We start from the raw sequence: 24,524 nt of genomic DNA, 5'->3' as shown, positions 1-24,524 counted from the left end.
CAGGGCTGGGGACACTCACAGGGGTTGGCGCCGTCGGTGACGATCAGCATCCGCAGCGAGCTCAGGCTCACGTCTCTTTGGTCCCGGTGGGCCATCATGGCCCAGTGCAAGTCTCGACACTTCACCAGAGCAACTTTTGCTGCAACCGACACAAAAACACCAGCTCAGGACAAATCAAAGCTTCCCAAGGGTTATTTTCATAGAACTCACACGGTCTGAGACCCCCCTCCAAATGAGGGAATTCTCAGCTAAGCAAGGAAGCCTTAAATAAGTGAGACTGCAGTAACAGCAAAGCCAACACACAATGGCATCTGCTGTGGCACTGCCACCACCTGAGCCAGGGTCTGTCATCACCACAGCTCCTCCTCCACAGGCCATAATCATTATCATCCTCTGAAAGCCCTCAGGGAGGCCAGGGACCAGGGGCTCCTGCTGCACTCTACCATTTCCTTGGTTTCATGGAAGAAACTGGCTCCAAGTCACAAGATCCCCATCGTGTTCCCCACTGACATGGCATTAGGACTTTGTGCACAGAAATAAATGGAGAAGTCCCCTGTACTCCCAAGCTGTCACATTCCTGTTCCAACCTCTGGCAAGCCACCAATGCAAGGAGTTTTACAAGTATCCACATGACTGGGGGCTTAAAATCTCCCACTGAGTCTTACAGACATGAACTCAAGCCCTGCCTGAGGATCTAGAAAATCATATCTAACATTGCAAAATAAAAATCAACTACTTTTAAACATCAGTGAAATTCCTGGCCCTCAAAATTTGTCATGGAAATGCCTGAAGTAGGTTTAAGGCATTTGAGATTTTAATGCCCCTCACTCTTGGATCCTGAGAACTCCAAGCTGAAGTTGTGGATCCCCCCGAGTTACCTTTGTGGGCGTGAACCCTCTGCACCCATGAGAGAGGACAGGTTTTCATCACAGAATAGGGCACGCTGATAGTGTGCAGCTTGTTCATTACATTCTGAAAAACAGGAAAAAGGTTGTTAGAAAAGGGATCCCAAACCTTTCATTGAGTTATTAGAAATAAGAGTCACCCTCAGTGCCCATCAACTTCCACCCCATCATGAGCTCACGGAGGTTTAGTCAGGATGATTCTGTTGTTCCCCCAGAGAACTGGAGATTTGCCAGGGAGGGAAATGGTTTTTTTAACAAGTAATGTTCCCAGCCATGGACTCAAATCGGAATCAGTGGAATTCTGGAATGGGTTGGGTTGGGAGGGACCTTAAAGCTCATCCATGACATGAGCAGGGACACCTTCCACCTGGCCTTGGACACTTCCAGGGATCTCAGCTTCTCTGGGCACCCTTTGCCAGACCCTCTCCACCCTCACAGGCAAGAAATTTTTCCTAATATCCCACCTAATCATTAATCTCTCATTACAGAGAGCTCTGGAAGCCACTCACCGTTAGAATGCCATGCCACAGCCCTGCATCCTTCTTAAAATCCAACACATTCACTATCGTTTCACCTGGGAAAAGAAAGGTGAAGCTGTCAAGTGCAACGTGCCAGCACAGCTGTGCCCATCATTTGTGCTGAAATGTGTACAAGGATGAACATCCCTGATCTGTCAGAGCTGCTCCAGGGGCAGCCCAGGGCCCTGTTTGATTACACGTGTTACTGATCACAGCTCTCTGTCATGCAAAATAACAACTGCACGTCCATTCCTGAGCAGGAACACGTCCAGAAAGCTGCAAGGAAATCACATTTGGAAATCCAGCTGCCAGCTGGAAATCACATTGCAGCCTGAGGTGTCCATCAGCAGGACAGGAAGGGTCTGAAGCTCGTTATGCACGAGGGAAGGGGAGCCAGAGAACATCACTCAAGCCCTGACTCCCAGCAGTGATGGATTCTAAAGGCAAACTTTGCATTTTAAAGCTCTGTGACCTACAGCTCTATAAATAGTTTCACTCATGGATGTAAGGATTAACTTGATTTACAAGGCACACCAGGACAAACCATAACCTACAGCAAAACCCTCTGGAATATCACCAGCACCTTCCAAGCTCCATTTCTGGGCTCCCCAAAAACCTCACAGGAGCAGAACAGCCCCAGCCCCAGAAACTTTGGTATTTACACACTATCAGCAATGAAAGACATTTCTGTGGGCCATCAGTGCAGTGAGAGGGGACTCCAGCTTGGTGGAAAATGCTCCATTTTTCATTAATTTGTTCCTCTTTTGGTTCATCAGAACAGACTCAGTAACTTCATAGAAATTATATAAATCCCCCTTTTCATTCCTCTTCATCATGGCAGTGAAAATGATGCCATTTTGGATGGAAAAACATCACAGCTAATTTTCACTTTCAGGGGGAGAATTAATCTGCAATTTCAAATTTTATTTATTTTTGGAAGCAAATATTGGTTACTCAGAGACAGCTGTTGAAGATATGAGAGGCAAGCACTTAATGTTGTCAACTTTTGATGCTGTGTGCCCTCACCCACCTTCAGAGTAGTTGCAGGCCTGAGACAAGGCTTGGCAGTGAGCCAGCATGGCCACACGGGACACGGTGACACCCATGACACTGCCCTCCTTGCTGGTCTTGTACTGGTAAGGAAGAGAGAAATTAAGGAAGTTAAATCACAGAATTCATGTGAAAATGAAGTTTTCTCTCTGTATGAAAGCTTAGACCCGAGGAGATGGTTATTGTGGTGGCACACAAGGAAAATCTCCATGGAGATGGGAGAAAAAATGAATGTGTTGGTGTTTATTTCACTGTCACTGCTGCTCAGGACATCTCTTCCTGCTCCTGTAACACACTGAAAAGCCAATCTGTGTGTTCAGGATGGCTGAACCACCACTGAAACCACTGCAATCCTGTGGGAAATGGATTTGTGAAGAATTTAAAAAATTTTGATAGAAAGCTTACATAATTTTAGAGAATTAGAACTGTGAAAGATGCATTGTGGCAGGACCAGGCAGGAAAAACTAGAGGTGATTGGTGTTAGAAGTAACAGCAGCATTGGGTAGCAAAAGCTAATAAGCTGAAAAAAGTATTGTAATTTATAAGGTATTGTAACCAGAAAATAAGTCAGCTTTGATAGAATGGCTTTGAGTTTTACATCTCTTGTGTCTCACTCTTCATCAAGACTGATAATAGAATAAAATCTTTTAAAACACCTCTCAATTGCCCTGTCTCAATAAAAGCTGAGAAAACCAACACAATCCCTACATGCTACCTTCTGGCACAGGAACAAAAATCAGCATTACTGCAAGGACAGAGAATTCCAACTCTGCTGGCTCAAGCACTGGCAGAAATGGTGTTATCAGAGCTCAGCTGTCTCCATCCCTCACTTTTTTTGGAACAAAAACAATTCTCCAACTTATTCCAAGCAGTGCTCAAGGCCACGAAGGGATTCAAACCTAAAATGAGCTTCACAGCAGGATGTCCACAGTGAAAGGCTCGTTTCAGTGGCAGGAAAGTGGGAAGTTTAAGAGAGTGAGGTGAAACTATTCTCTCTCTGATGATTAGAACATTAAATTCAGCTCACAGAAGGTACTTTCTATTCCCCATTCAGCACTTACCTCAATATATGCTGGCTCAGTTCCTGCTGCTGAGATGTTGGGCTGCCAGTCCTTGGGAGATTTGGAGAGATATTTTGAATCTGTCACAACCCATTTGAGTCTGGGCCAACCTGGAGCCAAAATTAAATGGTACATTAATATCAGTTTATTTATTGAGGGATTTATATTCTGCAAGAATACACTAAACTCCATCATTTGTCCAAGTTCAGTTACACAAGCAAAATTCCAAGCCAAGCCCAGCTACCAGCCAGAAGGTTCATCTCATTTCTCATCAGGAGGTTCAGTGGGCAAAAAGGTACTTCCTCTCCTCAGGGAAGGTCCCTGCAGCATTCCTAAATAAAGCTTGTGAATAAAACTGCCTTGGAACCTGCCAAATGCTACTGAAGGGACCTGAGCACAACTCTGGCTTGGGAGGTGGCTCCTTGTGACCCCCAGAACTGCAGAGCAGCTGTGTCACACACATGGGTCAATCTCACCACAAACAAATCCTGCACATTTTGCTGATGAGATCAGGAACTGCCCCTTTATATCCCCCAAGTGTCCTCAGAGTCCTGACAGCTCCTTTCAGATGGTTCAGCTGCAGCAAAAGTAGAATCAAAAGCCAACCTGTAACCAACTCACCTTTGAACTGCACGATTTCTCCATTCTGGGTTTTTGGGAGCCCTTTCAGACACACTTCAGTGGTGAGGGCCAGAGCAATGCCACAGCTCCCCAGCAGGAAACCAATCTGCTGCCCACCAGCATCCTGAGGGAAGAGGGGAAAAGTCACTCCTGCTCAAAGATGACAAAAGTCAGCTTTCCCTCACCAAAATCCAAGGTTTGGTAATGCTTTGGGGACTGGGGGAAGGAATGGCAAGGAAAAGAAGAAAACAACCCATTCCCACACAGGATCACAGAATCACAGCTGGAAGGACTTGGGCTACTAGAAGGTGTCCCTGCCCATGGCAAAGGATGGAACTGGATGGTCCCTAAGGTCCCTTCCAACTCAAACCATGCTGTGACCCCATGAAACATGGCACTGGCAAGATTAAAATGCACTGGATGTGAAATCCAGGGGAAACAAGAGCTCCTGCCCAGCACCCAAGCATGGAGCTCACCCCATCTCCTGGCACTAATGGAAACCCAGATGCTGCAAAGAGGAATTGAGAGGCAAAAAAAAGCAAAACATGTAATTACACTGGGATAACGAGACCTCTCCATCCCCTGGAGCCAATTCCTGTTGCACAATGATAAAATGAGGAGGCTCACTCAGAAACTGATTGGGCAAATACTGGAGAAGTTTTAATTTTGCATTTGGTTGCTATAGCAGTCTGTCACAGTGCAGTGAATGAAATCAAAGCTCTGTGAGTCCCTGAGTGCTCCCTGAGCTCACTGCCACCTCTCCTGCCATAATGTTTGCCATGACCTTATTGTTTTTGTTACTCTTATGAAATCCTATAGTTTCACATAGCTCTTGACACAGCAATAATATGGCAACAGTGCAAAAATTCTGGTAAGGGTAAAGAAAACACTTTGCTGGGCAAATAATTTACAAAAAGTGCCTCAATGTCTTCAGGAACACTGAGCACCTCTATGTCCAACAAAATCAGAGCCTGGCAGAGCTCAGCAAGGCTGGACTGAGCCCCCTCCCATCTGCCCAGGGGGCAGATCCACACTCTCATCTGTTCTGTATAAATTATTTGTGATAAGGAAGTGAAGACTGCATCATTTAGGAGAATTGACCATCTCCAGCTGCTCAGCACAGCTCTGATCAATATGTTTTTCCATTTGTAAATGCCAATCCAAGCTCCCAAAAGTCCTTGTTGGTACAGAGCTGCTCAGGCAGCAGCTGGAGGCTGTGAAATGCTGTCAGAGGCTATGGCCTGACTTGGTTTCCATCCCACATCACTCCTCCAAGTTCCATCAACGTTACCTTTCTGGTAAGAGGTACCTCTATAGGCACTGGGATCACTTCAGCCAGGAGACAGCCATAAAATGCCACCATGAACATCACGGGGTCGTTGTTGGGATACACAAGGGCTACCTGCAACCCACAAGTCAGAACATTTCAGAATCCACATCTAGAGTGACTAGAACTCAGAAAACTTGGTGTTATTTCACAGACTTCCCCACACAGAATGTGCCTGAGCACACAGCCAAGACACAGAGATCAAACCCTGCACTTCCCTCAGAGCTGCAAGCTCTTCTTCAGATGTATTTCAAAACCCAGAGCCAAGAAGCTGCTCACAGAGGAGCCAAAACCCCCGAAAAATCACACCAATTTCTGTCCCAAGCAGCCTTGTCCCTGGGATTAGAGTCTCACTGTGGTGTCAGTGGAAAGTTCCAGACCCAAAACCCCTGGTTTTACTCCAGAGGGAGAAGCAGAGAGGCCTGAAGTCCTTACCCTGTCTCCAGGTTTTAACACAGGTTCATTTTTGGTCCCCAGTTTATTCAGCAGGGTGTAGGCCAGCTTGAGACTTCTGCTCCACAGTTTGCCTGGAAGACAGAGAACAGAGACTTGCAGAACTTACAGAGCAGACAGAACAGCTCACACCTTGGCTTTTTTACCACCTATACTTCCACTGCTCTGTCCACAACCCTGGCAAAGACCAGGAAGGTTTTCACAACCCCTCTGAACCCACGAGCCCTGTGCTCTCCCCTCTGCTGCTCTCTGGCAGGGGAGGCTCAACTCACCATATGTGAGGGTATAAACTGGTTTTCCTGTCACATCCAGGGCTGTCAGACAGGGACACTTGGCCTGAGTGGTTCCCCAGCGCTGCAGAGCTGCTTCCAAGGCAGGAGGCCAGTTGCACACCACTCCCAGGGGCTCTCCCTTCACCGGGGTCATCTGGCGGCCCTCGGGCTTGGGCTGGTTGGGGTCAGGCTGGGGAACTGAGAAAATTCAATGTTATCTCCAGTATCTGTTGGTATTTCTAATATAATCCAAGTAAAATAATATTCTCTGTCTTTGCCCATTTGTCACCCGACAGTTCAGCTTGAAATACTGAAAATAAACTTAAAGGAACGAGGAAAAGCATTTAACAACCCATTCCATCCCATTTCCTGGGAATTCTTGTACAAAACAAGAGATCATGAACAGATGCTTCTCACAGGATGTTGTTCAAAGGTGTTCAACACATCAGTAAGGAGAGGAACACAGAACTGCAGAAAAGAAAACCTTACAAAATAATGCTGGAATAAAATTACCAGTGAGGACAATCCCCTTTGGGAAATTAATTAAAGTAGCTTAAGCAAATGAAAGGGGTTGAAAAAACTATTTAAATATTTTTTTAAGAGGTTTAGTGTTGAGGAGATCCCCCAAAGCTCAGCAGAACAGTGAATTACTTCAAATACTGGTTTTGGGTCAGACTGTTCATGGAGGCTGCTGCAAACAGTGAATCTGAGTCAACCTTGAGAACAACAGCACAAAGAACTCAGCTTCCAGAGTATCCAACTGTAACAAACGTGCATAAAACCATTATTTGTGCTATTACCTTCCACAATTTCTTCAAAATCATCCACAAAGAATTCTTTCAGGGGTGGTCTTTTAGGTCTTTTCAAGGTGTTCAGCAACTGCTGAATTTTTGTGGAGACTCTGCTGCTCACAGGAACACCTGCAATGAAAGACCAGAGCAATGAGTGCCACATCCTGTCCTTCCCACTCACCTCCAGGGATCTGGGGCTCCACCACCTCCCTGGGCACTTCTAAAGCCTGACCACCCAGTCCATGAAGAAACTGCCCCCAAATGCCAACACCACACCTGCAGCACAGTAAGATCTTAACGCCAACACCAAAACCATTCTGATTTTGTGAAGAGCTTCAATGAGATAACGACTCAGGGACAACTGAGGGAGCTGGGGGTGTTCAGCCTGGAGAAAAGGAGACTCAGGGGTGACCTTATCACTCTCTATGACTCCCTGAAAGGTGCCTGTGCTCAGGTGGGGTGGGGCTCTTTCTCCAGGCAGCACTGACAGAACCAGAGGACACAGCCTTAAGCTGCACCAAGGGAAATTTAAGCTGGATATCAGGAAAAAGTTTTTGACAGAAAGAGTGATAAAGCTCTGGAATGGCCTGCCCAGGGAGGTGGTGGAGTCACCACCCCTGGGTGTGTTTAACAAAGCCTGGATGTGGCACTGGCTGCCAGGGTTTAGTTGAGGTCTTGGGGCCGGGTTGGACTCCGTGATTTGAAGGTCTCTCCCAACCTGGTCATTTCTGTGAATTCTGAGATCACCCAGAGTTTGGAGAACAAATGATGTGATTAAAGCCCTCTTTGGACCCTGCTGCAGCTCCTGGGGGCCCTGAGGGTTCCCTACCATCTGCTGTGTCCATGAGGCTGGAGCGGTTGGATCCCTTGTGCATCCCCTTCACAATCCCAGAGGGAGGGAGGTCGATGGCTGCCGGCCGCGCTGATGGGGTGGAGGTAGTTGCTGTGACATCTGGAGGGACTGAGAAACTTTCTAGAAAAAGAAGAGAGCTGCTAAATACACCTTTTATTATCCCCCCAAGGAGCAAAGTGTCAGTCACCTGTTCCCAATAATCCCAAGGATTGAATGGGTTGGATGTATGGGAACCCTCATTAATGCTAAACACACTGATTCCTAAAGGTTCAGCAGCTCTAGGAGAGGCACAGCATCTGTTCTGGAAACCAAAAACCAAAGGCACAAGGTTTTGTCCAACAGAATTCCTGTTCTTGGTTTCTAACCTTGAAGCTCAGTCTCTTGACATTCAGTACTGTAAAAAAAAATAAATAATTTTTTTAAAGTTTGAGATCCGCATGAGCTCTGAAACATTCAAAGTCCAGAATAAATCCCTCACTCACCTATGCACTGATCTCTCTTGCTAGAATTCTACTATTTAGCTTTTTTGTGAGTGAGGGCTTTTGAAAACAAAACACGTGGGGAATTTGACCAAAGCAGATCAGCAAAAATTGTGTTGGGTTTCAATCCCTTCCAGCTGGGTGGTTACAGAGCTTGTCCAGCAGCCACAGAATAAATCCAATGAATAGTGTGAGCTGGGTCTTACTTCTGCTTCAAGTTGCAAGACACTGTCCTGCCTTTCAGCCAAGGCTGCAACTGCACCTGCAGGAATTCTCCTGTGAACTGTCTCTGAAATGAGGGATTTCTGCTAATGTGGGGTTTCTTTACACACCCCAGCAGGTTCAGTCATCTGATAGGGCAAGAATATTCTATTCTGGCTTAACAGCACCAGCAACTGTTGCTTACAAAGGAAAAACCCAACAATCTGAAACTATGGGCTGGGTTTTTATAGGTAGTCTGAAGTCCAATCCCAAATAATTCCCACTGACAGGGTTTTGTGATTGATTCTGTGCCGATTCCCCTTTTTCTAAGGAGAAAAAAACCCCTCATTTCTGCATCCCTTTGGAGACACAGTGGCAAGGAATATTTCTCATGCACTGAACTTCTAAAATCACTGGAAAGGATGTGGATTTGTACAATCCAAGCATCTGCAGGACTTTTTATTGCTCTCAAGAGAGAGATGTACAGAATTGTGTATGTGAGAGTTCTATTCATTTAAACCAGGTGTTAACAAGGGATGAATGTGGCAAATAGAATCCTGACAAAGATTCAAAGCTTCTATTTTGCATAAGTCACTAATTAGATTAGACAGTAGATATTCTGGAGGTAAAAAGCTGTGTTACCTTAATTCATGGCCTTCTGCATGCTCCAATTAAAAACAGCCTCTCTGCTTCAAAGACATTAATTATATTGACTACATTTTATGGGAAATCTCCTCAGTTTTCCATTTCAGGAAACAATTTGCATCCCAGCAAATAAACAAACGAAAATAACAGCAATAAAAGGATAAATAAGTGAAAGATAAAATCACCAGCACTTCTAAGCACTGCTTGCCCCAACCCAGTTAAGCAGAAGCAGAGAGCACATGAAATACAGACAATGTCCTACGGTGCAGGAATTTCCTCACCAGCAGCTAAAAAGGACAAACATACACAGAGCAAAAACAAACTTGGCCATTTCATACAGAAGCATCAGCAGCAAGGAGCACCTCAGAGCCTCAGAAAACTGAGCCTGGGGTATCCAGATCTGTAGATTTTGCTCCGTCTCCTCAGTACCTGGATGCTCTGGTTATTCCTCAGACAGCCATGAGGAGCTGGGCTAAAGCTTTACTCCTCTAACCCTGTTTTTTAATGACAGGCTCATTTGTTCACACACACGGCTGCATTTGGCTCTTTTTCTTTCCTGATCTAATGCAAACAATAAACCATGGGGCCTCAGAGCAAAATGAGGATGTTGAACACAGCATTTCCCCACTCCACAGGCACAGACACCCCTAAGGGATTCGTCAGGACACAGATGAAAATGCCACTTGCACTGGGCAGCTTTGTACCCATGGGAGCTCCCAAGAGCTGGAGACATACAGCAACACAGGACACAGAGAGTTGTGTCTCCTGCTCTGTCCACACTGTCCCTGGAGTCTTCTCTGCTTCCAGAAGCTCCTGCTCCCCACTCTCCCTTTCACAACACCTCAATCTTCTGAAATCCTTCAAGAAAACAACAGCGTGACAGTGCAGCTCCAACCAATCCTAGCAAGTTCCATCAACGCCACCTAAACTCTTGCTCTGAATTTCCCTTCTCCACGGGACAGCTCCAGCTTCACCAACAACTCCAGCTTTATCAACACAGTCTGAACTCGAAGCGATTGTTCTGTTTGTACCCAGCTCCTACCTATTCGAGTATTGGCAAATACATCAGCTAGTGACCCACTGGTCCCTTTGCCTTCTCCATGGGAAAGTGTAGAGGATGCTGATGAGGATGTGGATGACCCCTGAACAGATCGGTTGATCCAAGACTCAGCATTCTGTAAGCTCTGGTGCAATGCAGCAGAGAGAGCAGCTTGGCGCCTGAGCGAGCCCTCGTCCTCGGAGGCGGAAGACGTGTCTGTGTGGAAGCAGAAAGAAAATCTAGCTGCTTAGGGAAAAGCACATGGCACTGAACATGCTCTTTCCAATCACATATCAACAGCACAGGCTTTCACAGGAAGATCTGTTTTCCACATTGGCCGAACCAGAGGTTAAAGCAGCAGAATTGTTGGTGGGAACGCACTCACCCCTGTTTGATTCACCTCCTCAGACAACATCCTTCCCCTGGGGTCTCCAAGCCTAGAACTTAACTCTCATTACTTTTCTGTTCACATTCCATAATATCAGATGCTGTTTTGCCTAACTCTGGTCATTCTGAACTCGAAAGGGAGGGGTCAGGGTCGTTGTCAAACTGCAAAGTCCCAGGAACAAAGAAAATGCAGGAAACAACTGTGCCAAGGCCACAGCAGAAATCGCTTTTGTCTGGGCTCTAAATGGAGCCCTTTCAATTGCAGAAAACAAACAAAAAGCCCAACCCCAAAACAAAACAGAAATCTACAGCAAGGAACTGCTTCCTGTGTGTCCCAGAGCACAGATACCTCAGCTGTCCCAAAATTGTGAACTAATTATTTAATTACCATGAAGCAAGCACTCAGTTCTTAAGATGTTGAGTTGTACAGTGCTAAATACAAACACAAGAGTGGCTTTGGCCTAAAATGTAGTTCTTCAAAGTGATTTTCTGCCTACACTGGAGTGGTAAATCAAAGTAAATCATGTTCTACCCACTTGCCAGAGTGGAACGGAGTTAGGAGCTGAGACAAAGGCCTGACTCCAGCCATGCTGTGAGCGCTGGTGTGACTCCCCCAGCACAGGATGTGCTGCAGTCCTGGACAAGTGAGCACAGAGCTGAGACCCAAGCAGACACCAGGAACATGCATCAGCCCCCCGGAGAAAGGAAGGGAAAAAGGAAGTGTGATAAAACAGGAAGGAGGGAGGAGGAGGAGGAGGAGGAGTGACGTGGCCCAGCAGAGCAGTTTCAGAGCTATGAATTCACCAGGAGATGTGGATTCATAACATTTTGGATGACTTTGTCAATCCAAATGGCTGCGATGCTTCTGCACAATGAGACACAACATAGAAATCACTGCCAAAAATCACACGGACTCGTTTGTCATCAGTGCATCCAGCTGCTGGAAAACAGAGGGTTATTGACTTGTGCTGCACATGCATCGTGACAGACACCGTGTCACCAGGGATTCTGCTGCAGGCAGCACGTGGCAGGGGTGAGAGAAGTCCTGCAAGTCGTGGAATCCCAGCAGACCCCTCTGAGGTCCTTGCCCAGAAACAAACAGGGCTGCAAACCCTCCTCTGGTGTGCTGAGCATTGAACACTCATGAAATCAAGACGTGAATTATCCATCAGAAACAGGAAGAAGTGGCCTCAGTCCAGACCTGCTCAGCTCTGGCCAGTTTGAACCACAGAACCATGGAACACCATGAGCTGGACCCACAAGGACCACCCAAAGTCCAAGGCTAGACCCACAAGGACCATCCAAGGACATCCAGGACATCCCAAGGATCCCCCCAGGTGGTTCTGTAAGAACTCCTGGAAGAGAGGGCACTTCCCAGCCCTGAGAGGACTGACAGACTCCCTGCAGAGCTGCAACACTGGCAGGGAGCACTGCAGCCCCGCGGTTTGGAAGGTGCATCCCTGGACAGCCCAGCACAGCCTTGCTGTAATGGAAACAACAGGATTCCAGGGGTTTTTTTATGCAGAAAAGCTGATTTTTTAATGCTACAGTCTATTTTTATATCGTTTTTAAAGTTATTGTGTTTGACTTTAATTGGCTAGTAACTTTTTTGCTACTCAGTTTATTGGTTAGAAGGTGTTTGTGTGTGTATGTGTAAAGGCTTTTTCTTTCCACAGATGTTTACATATTTTGTTTAAGGGTTCTTGTGGGTAGAATTTCCATCTTTATAGGTGTAAACTGTTTTTTTAAACAAGAGTAGATTGCTACATAAATTGATTTCTATATTTTTTTACATGGGAACTTAACAGCCTTGCTGTTAGTTTTACTTAGCTGAAGTAGTAGGCTTAAGTTACAATTTTATACATATATTACAATTATATAGAAATGTAATTATAATTATTATAATTATTTTATAAACAGTTTCTTTATAATAAAATAATAACGAAATAAATAAATTAATTAAGAAAGTAATAAATAAATATTTTAAAATAAAAATACAGATTTTTAAAATAAATAAAAATAATACATAATTAAATTCATAAAGTAATAAATAAATATTTTAAAATAATAAATATTTTAAAATAAAAAATACAGATTTTAAAATAAATAAAAAGAATAAATAATTAAATTAAGAAAGTAATAAATAAATATTTTAAAATAAAAAATACAGATTTTTAAAATAAATAAAAAGAACAAATAAATACTTTAAATTTTATTTTAAATAAGTGTTTTACCTACATGCCACAGAGCCTCACCTGGGGGAGTGCAGGCGTCTGCTGGGGACTGGACGAAGGTGGAGCGGCGCTTGGTGGGCATGGGCAGGGCCATCTTCTGCTCCTTGTGCTTGGCCAGCGCTGCCTGGACTGCTTCCGTGTGGATGTCTGCAGAGGAAAGCACCTCAGCACCAGCACAGCACCAAGGGGATGCTTTAATATTTCAGTTTTTCTGCTTTTTAAATCCTGTACTGCGTTAGTGCATAGCTCTGAACTCCGTGTAAAGTGTAGTTAAATGTCTTCACATTTTAGTTAGGCAAAACAACCTCTCTGGGCCTGTGATCCAAGGAACACCTTCAGGCCCCAAAAAATATGAACAGAAGTGAAGTTCCACGGGGAGGAATCCCGGGAACTCTTGTCCCTGCCCTTACCTGATCGGTAACGTTCATCTCTGGCTCCCCCTGAGCGAGCTCGGTGGAATTTGGATGAGGATGAGGAGGATGATGCTGAGGTTGGAGCTGCAGATGGAACGGGCATCTGAGGTTTGGGTTCCTTCTGTAGTGCTGGATCAACCCCTGGAAAATGGAGAGGGAAATAAAAAGAGCTTTTTTGGACCACACTCTTCCCTTCTCCCGTGACAGGGCTGTGGATGTCACAAAGCTGGTTTGTCACTCAGTGTCCCAGTGACCAGATTGTTATTGACTGGAAAAACAACAATAATAAACCAGCAGCAAGAGCCTTTGCTGCTCCCATTAATCACAAACCCAAGGAGACCTCCAGTTGGTTCTGGCTTTTGGCATGTCCAGAGCGTGGCTTTATCATCCAGGAAAAGTTTGTCTTTCCCATTAAAACAGAAAGGAAAATAGTTAATCTGATAAACTGTATAATTTCACATAATTCAGCAAGAGCAACTCAGAATTGTTGCTGCTGGAGGTTCAATTCTAAAACGAATCTGTATGTCAGAGGGAAGTTTTGAAAACTACAACCCAGAGGTCACCCAGCTGTAATTTCCTCCAGGTTGTCACCTGGAGTCATGCAAAACCAAGAGCAACTGTGTCATCTGTATGTGCTCCTTTGGAATTCTCACAACTACCAAAGGATCAGAGAAATGGAGAGGAAACCACAAATCCTGAGCTTCCAATCCAGTTACACCACTTTTGAGTTGTGTGGTTTTAAGTAAACATCTTCAGGTGAACGCTTTGAGCTCAGGGACTCACAAGAACAGCAAACCACCCTGAGCTAGCTGCAGGAATCTCCACAGGATTGCAGAATCCTTCAGGCTGGAAAAGCCTCAAAGACCATCGAGTCCAAGGTGTGCTCCATCCCCACCTTGTCCCCAGGCCAGAGCACTGAGTGCCACCTGCAGCCCTCCCCTGGACACCTCCAGGATGGGCACTCCAAACCTCCCTGGCAGCTCCAATTCCTGACCACCCTTTCCATGAGAAATTCCTCCTGATGTCCAACCCAATCCTCCTGACCCCCACCTGGCTCCACCCTCCTGCCAGGGAGTTGTGGAGTGAAAAGGTCCCCCCTGAGCCTCCTTTTCCCCAGGCTGAGACCCCCAACTCCCTCAGGAGCTCCCCAGCCCCTTCCCCAGCTCTGTTCCTATCTCTGGACACACTCCAGCCTCTCAGTATCTCTCTTGTAGAAAGACATTTTTTTAATTCCTCATCTTCCTTCGTCCATCTCCTGTCCCTTTTAAAATGCCAAAGAGCAAAATATTATTGGAATATTAGTGAATGTTAGAGCAAACTAACAACCCACTTAATTGTGGATTGTTTATGATTCTTTAAACTACCATGCCAAAAACAGAGAACTTTTATTTCTAGTTAAAGAGGAGATCTCCTGCTAGCCAGAAATCCTCAAACCACATTAGGGGGACAAAACATTATTCCCCCTTTCCACTGGTGTTTTTTGGATATAGTAACACATATCAGAGTCCTGTATTTGCTTATCAAAACAACTCATCCCCTGTGCAAATGTGCAGGTGGCACAAAAAGCTGAATGGAAAAGGAAAAGAGATCTCTGTGCTTCAGGCACAGGACCTGGGCTCCAGAGCAAGATTATGAATTCAAAATCTCAGCTCACCCACATCCAAAAGCATCATTTGTGTCCCTTCCTGTCACTCTAGAACACATTCCACTGATAACCAGTTTAACATCTTTGTAGCATTTATTTGCCTTCACCAAACCCAGCCCAGTTTTATTTTGATCCAAAACCAACACGACCTCACAGACCAAACAGAAAAGCTTCATGTTTTCTGATCACTTGAATATTTACAAATTCAGGGCACCCACTAGATGTCAGCAGCAGATTTAACACTATTTTGAATGAATTATTAAATTCATCTTCAGTTCTCTTTCGTAAGTCTTGTACAAGCCTCTCATCTCTCGGCAGGGCATAACAGGGCAAACATGACATTCCAGTTAGGAAGGGATCAGAGGTGGCTCTAAGTGACATGACACACAAAAAACAAGCTCTTTGTTTCAATATTTTGCTCTGACTTAATAACATGTTCCAGTGGCCTCACAAAGCGTTCAGACACAGAGGAGGAAAGAGTGTAAATCACTGATGGTTACACAACAAAGGAGCACAAGTGAGCCAAGCCTGGCAGGTGACAGGTGATTTATTTAGTGCTCCCTTCAGAATAATCCTGCTACAGCTGCACTTTCTGCTGGCAGAAACATGACAAATATGACAGAGAGATGAAAAATGAATTCTTTTAGATTGGCTTTGAAAGATGCCATGGATTTGTTGGCTGTCTTTAGTTTCTAATGAGAATTGACTGCTTTGTGATTCCTGTGTTTTGGTGAAGGGCCAACGATTTAGAGATTCAGAGATTGAACCATTAGAAGATCAACAAGGATAAATGTTTGCATGAATAACAAGGAGAGCAAGTGCCACATGCACAAGGAAGCAGCTGCAAACCTGCCACTCCACTGTCTGCAAAGAGAATGGAGCAGCAGTGCTGGGCTGGACTGCCTGTTCCTTGAAGATGTTTATTTTTTTCAAGCTACATACCCATAAAAACATGGAAATAACCAACTTGAGCTTCCAGGGTTCCCAGGGCAGCCTGAATACACTCCCAGGACCCAGGGACACCTGGCCCAACTCCATGGGCTTCACTTGCTGTGCTTGCTGCTGATCCCCATCATGGAGAACTCCCTGGAATTAGAGACTTCAGATTTTGGGATCTGCAGGTTGCAGAGACTTTTCAGGAGTTAGCAGCTACGTGGACCTTAATGGATACGGCACCAGGAAAAAATGCATCTTTAGGTAATTAACAGTGCTGCCTTAACTCCTGAGGCCATGTGAATGGAGCACAGATGAAGCAGCAGGAATCTCCTAAATGATCCTGCTGACATGCCCTGACATGTCACCCTCCCTCCCTTCCTCTCATCCCACATCCATGAAATGGAGACACTCCATCAGCCAACACCAGCCCAGTGCTCACAGAAATGGCACAAAATGCCAGCACTAAGCATTTTGTTGTTGTTGTTGTTGTTGTGGACTAAATGAATTTTCTTCTCATTACCAAGGTGACCCGATTCCGAATCCCTCACGCATGACTTCCACGGGGTTTTTACAACAGGAGATTCCCAGACACTGGGGCAGCTGGGTGTGAGATGGATAAAAAGCTGCAGAGCTGGGCCGGAAGGGCAATCAAACCTCTGGGTTAATTGGTGACCTCCATCATCCCAGGCTTCTGCCTGGACCTCAGCTCCACTGGCAGCTCTCAAAGCCCCACAATTAACAGAGCAGAGCCCAGTCTTGCCAAACACTTTTTTTCCCCTCCTAATTAAACATTTGCTGAGACAAATCAAACATGTGCACAGTGCCAGGGATGGGGCCAGGATTGTGTCATCTTCAGACTTCAGAATACTCGGGACAAAAGCAGGGCTGCCAAGAGTTCCTGAACTATCCAAGGATTCCCCATTTCCTCCTCAGGCTCGAGATCTCCACTGGCACAAATGCTAGCCTGAGGACTGTAAAACCTGCTCAACAAATACCTACTTATCAAGAGGGATTAGTCATGTGTATATTCGTTTTGGGTTTCTTTAAGTAACAGAAATAGATTTGATAAAAAGGCAGCAACCAAGTCTCTGAGATTCCCATCACATCCCGCTCCAGGGAGTCCTCAGCACTCGGAGAGCTGTTTGTAACAAAATCTCCATTTTGAAGGCTAAATTACATTTTTGCTTGCCTTGCTCCCTTCAGCACATGGCTCAGACAGAATACACTGTATAAAACCCAATCTCAAAGAGCCCCACCTTGAGAAGAATAAACAACCAAATCCAACCAGAGAACCAGCTGGAGAGCAGGAACGGGGCAGTGGTTTGGGGTGGGAGAGTCAGGAAGTTGCCACATGACAACTTTATTTTCCCCCATCAAGTGCCTGAAGGGAGCTGCTGTCATTTTCCCCCAGTCCCGTGGGTGTTGATGGGCAATAAATGCACTTTGAGCTTTTACTCTTTATCAATTTTTTTTTGGCAGTAGACCAGGCTCAGTAAATTCCAGCAGGTCCATTCAGGACTCCCTGTCATAGCCAGTCACTGCCTGAAATCAAAACCAGACACATCAGTTTTTAATGGCTGAACATCTCAGCATATCAGTAACAATTATTCCGGGTAAGCCCCAAAATAATGATTAGACACACATTCAGCCACGTCCTTCAGTTTACAATTATATGTAATTATCTCACATACAACCAGCTGAGCTGCTCTGGATCTCTGAACCAAAGGGAACAATTGCACCCAAAGGACGTGACTTCAAAATAAAGCAACAAATTATTAAAATCCTAATGTTTCTCCAACAAGGCACTAAGAAGGACGCAGCACAGGTATTTTGGAGGATGTTTCCAGAATGGTTCTTGAGCACCTTCATGATTGATTCAGAGCCAAGGGAGTGGGAGGTGATTCCAGCCAAAACAAGGACCTACCTTGGGTTTGTGGGACATACGGAGCCAGCAGCTTTGCTCTCTTCTTCTCATACCCCTTCTGCGTGATGTCCCCTAAAAACAAGCAAAGAAACCTCATTTAATCACATCAGAATTTTGCAATTTGAGGTCTGCTTGCTTTTTTTTTCCAGCGCCATGAAGGTTTCACCTGAACACAGCTGAAGAAAACCTGAAACTCAATAAATCCGAGCACATTAAGATTTCAAAGCTCCATATTACAGAACTTCTGCAGTTTCCCTTGGGATCAGAGACCTACACTATCCACTATTTAAATGCAATAATGTGGATCACAGCAGCTATCTAACTGGAATATCAAAGCAGTGAAAAACTAAAAAGGGAAACTGGGAGCGCATGAAAATATTGTGTAACCACAAAACAGCTTATGTGAACAAAGTGGGATAATTCCCAACCAAAAGGGTGAAGGGGAAGTGCAAACTCAGAGCGCTATCTTCAACTAATCAAACAGCAAACAAAGTGAATCCACTGCAGCAGCTGCGTGGGGGATCTACAAAAACTGAGGTAAGGATGGACATGATCCAGGGCCTCACCACCCTCACAGGGAGGAATTTCTTCCATATATGTAACTTAAACTTCCCCTCTTTCAGTTTGAACCCATTCCTCCTGTCCTGTCACTGCAGTTCCTGATGAATTCTCCTTTTCCAGCTTCCCTGCAGCCCTCTCAGACCCTGGAAGGTGCTGTGAAGTCTCCACACCACCTTCCTCTTCTCTTCTCTTCTCTTCTCTTCTCTTCCAACCCAAACTATTCCATGATTCCATCCTTCTCTGACTCGTGCTGCTCAGGGCAGGGTGTGCATCTGCACACAGAATTTTATCTCACTCCTCCAACATTACGTTTGAGTCAGGGCCCAACAAGTCCAAACAAATGCAGCAGCTGAAAAGGAGAATGTCCACAACGCACTGAAATGCCAAGCAAAGCAGTAATTTCAGTGCCTGGTTGCAGTGCAGAGCTCAGGTGACACTCACCACCACACAGGTACGTGCAGGCAGAGGGACACGTCCAACTGAGCTCTGTGTGCCCAAGGACCACGTGCTGAGTGACTGCAGGGGCTTCAAAACCCACCAGCTTTGCCCAGGCCTGCCTCCACTTTCAGAGGCAGTTTTCAGAGAACTGTGGAATGTCCTGAGCTGGAAGAGACCCCAAGGATCATCCAGTGCAGCTCCTAGTCCTGCACAGACACCCCAACAATGCCACCCTGGGAGCAGCTCCTGGAGCTCTGGCAGCCTCGGGGCTGTGCCCATTCCCTGGGCAGCCTGGGCAGTGCCTGAACCCCCTTGGGAGAAGAATCTTCTCCTGATTTCCCTCCCCTGGCAGAGCTGCAGTGCTTCCCTCGTGTCCTGGCCCTGGTCAGGGGGAGCAGAGATGGGAGCTGCAGCCCCCAGTGAGTCTCCCCTCAGTCTCTTCTCCAGCTGAACAGCCCCAGAGCCCTGAGCCACTCCTCCAGAGCCTGCTTTGGACCCTCTCCAACAGCTTCAGATCTTTTTGACACTCTAGAGGTGAGGCCACCCCACCCCAGAGCAGAGTGTGACCATCCCCTCCCTCACCTGGCCAGTGACACTGGCCCTGGTAGCCCCCAGGACAAGGTGACCCTTTGGGCTGCCAGAACACTCATGTCCATTTGGGAGGCACACAGAGCCAGGGGATGGACACCTCAGGAAAGCACAGGTACACAGAAAGGGGAGGGATTTCTCCTCATAAGACAACCCACAGGTTTGCTCAGAGCTTGTTATTCTGTGATTAATTTCTCCACAAGATTTAATTGTACTCTTCACATTGGTGGTTACACACTACATGTAATTCAGAGAACTGTGGAATGTCCTGAGCTGGAAGAGACCCCAAGGATCATCCAGTGCAGCTCCTAGTCCTGCACAGACACCCCAACAATGCCACCCTGGGAGCAGCTCCTGGAGCTCTGGCAGCCTCGGGGCTGTGCCCATTCCCTGGGCAGCCTGGGCAGTGCCTGAACCCCCTTGGGAGAAGAATCTTCTCCTGATTTCCCTCCCCTGGCAGAGCTGCAGTGCTTCCCTCGTGTCCTGGCCCTGGTCAGGGGGAGCAGAGATGGGAGCTGCAGCCCCCGTTTCCCAGCTCTCCCAGCCTGTCTCCATAAGGGAGGTACTCCAGTCCCTTTTTTATCAACCTCGTGGCCTCCTCTGGACTTGCTCCAACAGCTCCACATCCTTCTTATGGTGGGGGCCCCAGAACTGGACAGAGGACCCCAGGTGGGCCGTCACATGAGCAGAACAGAGGGACAGAATCCCCTCTGGAGTGATTCTTATTAGAGTGATTACTCTAGAGACCAGAATAAGCATTTGTAAACTTTTCCCTCTTTTAAAAAACTAATCTGTCTGATCCTGGAGATGCACCATCTGGCTGCTGTCTTTTGTTTTAATTTCTCACATTACATCAGAACCACAAGAAAGACTGGAACCTTGGAGGGATTAAAACAAACAGCCCTGCAGCGTTTCAAGGCTCTTCGTAGCCTGCCCGGCGCTCACAAGCTCCCATCTCCCAGAGATGGGGAGCCATCAAACACACCGCGCTAAGAAAACAGAATTATTTGGTATCAAGCTAAAATCAAGCCACAGTTACACGATGACAAGAAGTGAGTGATCACAAACAGGATGTTTTCTTTGCCGTGAGAAGGGAGCAGCGTCAGCCCCAGAGCAGCTCTGGCTGCAGGGTTTGCCCCAAAAAGGATCCTTCTGCCAGTCCCCTCCACACACAAAAGGGGATTACAGGCTTCAGGCTCTAAGCCTCCCAAAACCACCAGTGTCTGCTAAAACATTCCAGCTAAGTGCCCAGCTTGGTTCCAAAGGTGATTTGCGGAATGCCTGGAAAGGGAATGGACTCCACTCCTCAGTGCTGGGCACTCAAACATCAGTGGCACTTCAAACACCGAGACCAGGACTTCCAGAGCTGGAGTGGGACTCAGTGGCTTTAGATAAGATACTGGGGAGAAACCAATGCCACCCTGGGAGCAGCTCCTGGAGCTCTGGCAGCCTCGGGGCTGTGCCCATTCCCTGGGCAGCCTGGGCAGTGCCTGAACCCCCTTGGGAGAAGAATCTTCTCCTGATTTCCCTCCCCTGGCAGAGCTGCAGTGCTTCCCTCGTGTCCTGGCCCTGGTCAGGGGGAGCAGAGATGGGAGCTGCAGCCCCCAGTGAGTCTCCCCTCAGTCTCTTCTCCAGCTGAACAGCCCCAGAGCCCTGAGCCACTCCTCCAGAGCCTGCTTTGGACCCTCTCCAACAGCTTCAGATCTTTTTGACACTCTAGAGGTGAGGCCACCCCACCCCAGAGCAGAGTGTGACCATCCCCTCCCTCACCTGGCCAGTGACACTGGCCCTGGTAGCCCCCAGGACAAGGTGACCCTTTGGGCTGCCAGAACACTCATGTCCATTTGGGAGGCACACAGAGCCAGGGGATGGACACCTCAGGAAAGCACAGGTACACAGAAAGGGGAGGGATTTCTCCTCATAAGACAACCCACAGGTTTGCTCAGAGCTTGTTATTCTGTGATTAATTTCTCCACAAGATTTAATTGTACTCTTCACATTGGTGGTTACACACTACATGTAATGAAACATTTGCCACAGAAAATTGGTGAAATTAATAAGGAATACAACACATACAAGTAGTGTAAGTACATTATGAACAAATACCAGAACTTTAAGTAGTACCAGCACCCCATTCCATTTCACATTTCGGGAAACAGAGAATTCTCTCCAATTACTTGTTCCACACTAATATCCTACCAATAAAACAAACCCATCCACACTGGAATGGAAGCAGTATGGTTCCCAGGCTTGATTTGGAAATCTGAAGCCAAGGTGAGATCCTACTGAGAAACAAGAAGCTAACTCATGCCACAACACTACCTGCAACCTCAACTGCCACGTGGTGCCCATCATTGATCTTGTTGTAAAAAGGATTCTCTGAGCATAAGCCAATAAAAAAATAAAGCCTAATGCTATTTGGCAAAAGCAGGGAAGTTTCAAGGAGAAAAATTCAAGCAATAAATATAATAAAGCTGATAGATTCCTGGGACTCCCTGGCACTCCCTCTCTGTCTTCCTAGTGCTGAATTTCCAATTCCATCTGAATTTTTATGTTGTTATAACATAAAAAAATAGATCATTATTTTGACAAACAGATTGACAGTCTCAAACACCTGCACAGGATTTGAAAACGGAACGCCTCAATTTTGAGACCAGCCCTACTGAAGTGGAAATGGGCAGCAGTGACTGAAAGGTTTGGAGAAGGAGATAAATCTGAGTTCTTTCTGCAGCACCATCCATGCAGGTGTGAACCAAACCACAATCACCTGAACTAAACCTCCAGCAAGACACAGGGATTGTCCTCCTGGGAAAAACCTCATGTGCAGGCATGGGTGGCAGGTGTAGTCACCTCATGGATGTGATGATTTGACTACTGCAACCACAACTGTCACAACCAAATTGGCAGGGCCAGCCTTTGACACAGGGCACAGGTGGAATGAAATTATTGAATAAAACCTCTTTTCTGGTCATGCAGAGTCCAAATTTGGTACCAATCCACTGACACAGACACAAAAGAATTGCTAAGGGAGAAGTTTTCTTTCAGCCTATTCCTTTTCTGCTGATCTAGAGGAAATGGAGAGATCTGAACACAAACGTGGACTTCCTCATGGAATATCATAAATTACAGCCACAGGAAGAGCACCAGGACAACAGGGCTGCAAACTCTGGAACCATTCACTCCTCTGACATAAACCTGGTCAATCATTAACCCCCTTCCATAAATAAAACACTCTGTGACATTTGGGGTGCTAAATTCTCCCAGAGAGCTCAAAACCCACCCTGAGAACCACAACCCCCCTCCAGGCAGATGCAAGACAGGGCACCACAGAGAAACACCAGCAAAGCAAACGAGAGCTAATAACTTGGCTATAAAATGGTGTTTGTTCATTCCCAAGGAAGAAATTAAAACACAAACAGTGTTGAGACTCTGCTGGCTCCCTCCCAACCACCACCCATTTCTGTTCCGTTCACTCTGCATTTATCCATATCCGCAGTGAGCTGAGGCTGAGGCTCCCCACGCTGAGGCCCTGCCCAGGAAATGGGGTTCTGCTGAAAGGGAAGCAGCTTTAGGGGTTTTAGAGGAGAGATGAGAGTGAGCTGAGCTGCTGCTGTGCTGGAGGAAGAGGCTCTTCTTCCTTCCTGCCACCCCTGCTGCAGCGACAGCTCCGGTCTTCAGCTTCCCCAGGTAACCAGTGCCCTGGAACAAACCAGGTGTAAAAAAAACCCCTCCCCACCACTACAATCATCATCTGATTCTCCTAATTTCTTGGGAGAAAATAATAGAATCGATCCTCATTGCACAAATCCAACTGGAATGCTCCGATGGTTGGGAGCGCAAGGGAAAGGATGAGCGTGCAGTGACAGCGCCCAGGGAAGCCCAGGGAAGGACACCTGATCAGCCTGGATTCACACCTGGATCCGAATCCTGCCCCAGAGAAGCCCCGGGAAGGACACCTGATCAGCCTGGATTCACACCTGGATCCGAATCCTGTCCCAGAGAAGCCCCGGGAAGGACACCTGATCAGCCTGGATTCACACCTGGATCCAAATCCTGCCACAGAGAAGCCCAGGGAAGGACACCTGATCAGCCTGGATTCACACCTGGATCCAAATCCTGCCACAGAGAAGCCCAGGGAAGGACACCTGCTCGGCCTGGATTCACACCTGGATACGAACCCTGCCCCAGAGAAGCCCCGGGAAGGACACCTGATCAGCCTGGATTCACACCTGGATCCAAACCCTGCCCCAGAGAAGCCCCGGGAAGGACACTCCATCCTGGATTCACACCTGGATCCGAATCCTGCCCCAGACAAGCCCAGGGAAGGACACCTGATCAGCCTGGATTCACACCTGGATCCGAATCCTGCCCCAGAGAAGCCCAGGGAAGGACACCTGATCAGCCTGGATTCACACCTGGATCCGAATCCTGCCCCAGACAAGCCCAGGGAAGGACACCTGATCAGCCTGGATTCACACCTGGATCCAAACCCTGCCCCAGAGAAGCCCCGGGAGCCTCACTCCCCACCCGGCCGGTGACGCCAGGCTGCTTTTCAGCAATTAGCGCTGATGATCTGTTCTAACCAGTGGTGCTCAATCAGTGCAAGGTGGTAACACCCGCTAATCCTGCTAGCTCAGACAATGCTCCTCTTTCAACATCCCTGCTCCCCTTCCCCCATGGAATGAGAGCACTGAATCATTTACTGTCTAACAAAACCATAATTACTACAGTGGAGAAATTAAGGAAAATGATCACGTAGAGCACAGCATCTCCCCAACAAAGCCTCCAAACACTGGGCTGCAGCAAGGAAAAGATTCCAATTGGAAAGCAGTTTGTGTGCATTTAAAAAAATGTTTGTATGCTTTCAAAAAAAAAAAAAAAAATCTGTTGATGTTTCCAACAGTTTGTGCTACCAGGGAATCCTGGTGGTGCTTCTGGTACTTCTATTAGCCCCAAAACACAGACAGCTATTCTACTAAAAGCAAACACGACAACAAGATTAATTAACAACAAAAATAATTAATTATTCTGTTATCACTGATTCATCTGCACTTCAGGTCTCACTCCTGTGAATGACCTGGTGACTTGGCCTTTCTTGCCTACTCCCCTTTTGATGTCCAGGCACAGGACAGGCAACATCTCCCTGTGGTTTTATCACCTCAAACCTTCTCTGAAAGAGCAGA

The 24,524-nt window shown here is 46.6% G+C and overlaps 1 protein-coding gene across 3 annotated transcripts in view; it reads right to left on the bottom strand.

Moving 5' to 3' along the window:
• The window catches only part of DIP2B (disco interacting protein 2 homolog B), a 62,928-nt gene that overhangs the window by 17,272 nt on the left and 21,132 nt on the right, over positions 1 to 24,524 (bottom strand). The window contains exons 2-16 of one of the 3 annotated variants that reach the window (XM_041468196.1): positions 17,755 to 17,826; positions 13,247 to 13,390; positions 12,858 to 12,983; positions 10,219 to 10,431; positions 7,828 to 7,971; positions 7,008 to 7,127; positions 6,208 to 6,405; positions 5,918 to 6,009; positions 5,447 to 5,557; positions 4,156 to 4,279; positions 3,535 to 3,644; positions 2,454 to 2,556; positions 1,415 to 1,479; positions 879 to 972; positions 20 to 139 (exon numbers count right to left, since the gene is read on the bottom strand). In XM_041468196.1, the coding sequence (XP_041324130.1) occupies positions 20 to 139; positions 879 to 972; positions 1,415 to 1,479; positions 2,454 to 2,556; positions 3,535 to 3,644; positions 4,156 to 4,279; positions 5,447 to 5,557; positions 5,918 to 6,009; positions 6,208 to 6,405; positions 7,008 to 7,127; positions 7,828 to 7,971; positions 10,219 to 10,431; positions 12,858 to 12,983; positions 13,247 to 13,390; positions 17,755 to 17,826 (1,836 nt within the window). The remainder of the gene's footprint in view (positions 1 to 19; positions 140 to 878; positions 973 to 1,414; positions 1,480 to 2,453; positions 2,557 to 3,534; positions 3,645 to 4,155; positions 4,280 to 5,446; positions 5,558 to 5,917; positions 6,010 to 6,207; positions 6,406 to 7,007; positions 7,128 to 7,827; positions 7,972 to 10,218; positions 10,432 to 12,857; positions 12,984 to 13,246; positions 13,391 to 17,754; positions 17,827 to 24,524) is intronic. The other 2 variants (XM_041468197.1, XM_041468198.1) reach the window with 2 other exon arrangements.

Source organism: Pyrgilauda ruficollis, unplaced genomic scaffold (assembly GCF_017590135.1).
Source record: "Pyrgilauda ruficollis isolate IOZ18807 unplaced genomic scaffold, ASM1759013v1 scaffold215, whole genome shotgun sequence".
Lineage (NCBI taxonomy): Eukaryota > Metazoa > Chordata > Aves > Passeriformes > Passeridae > Pyrgilauda > Pyrgilauda ruficollis.
This window is presented reverse-complemented; position numbering and strand designations above follow the sequence as displayed.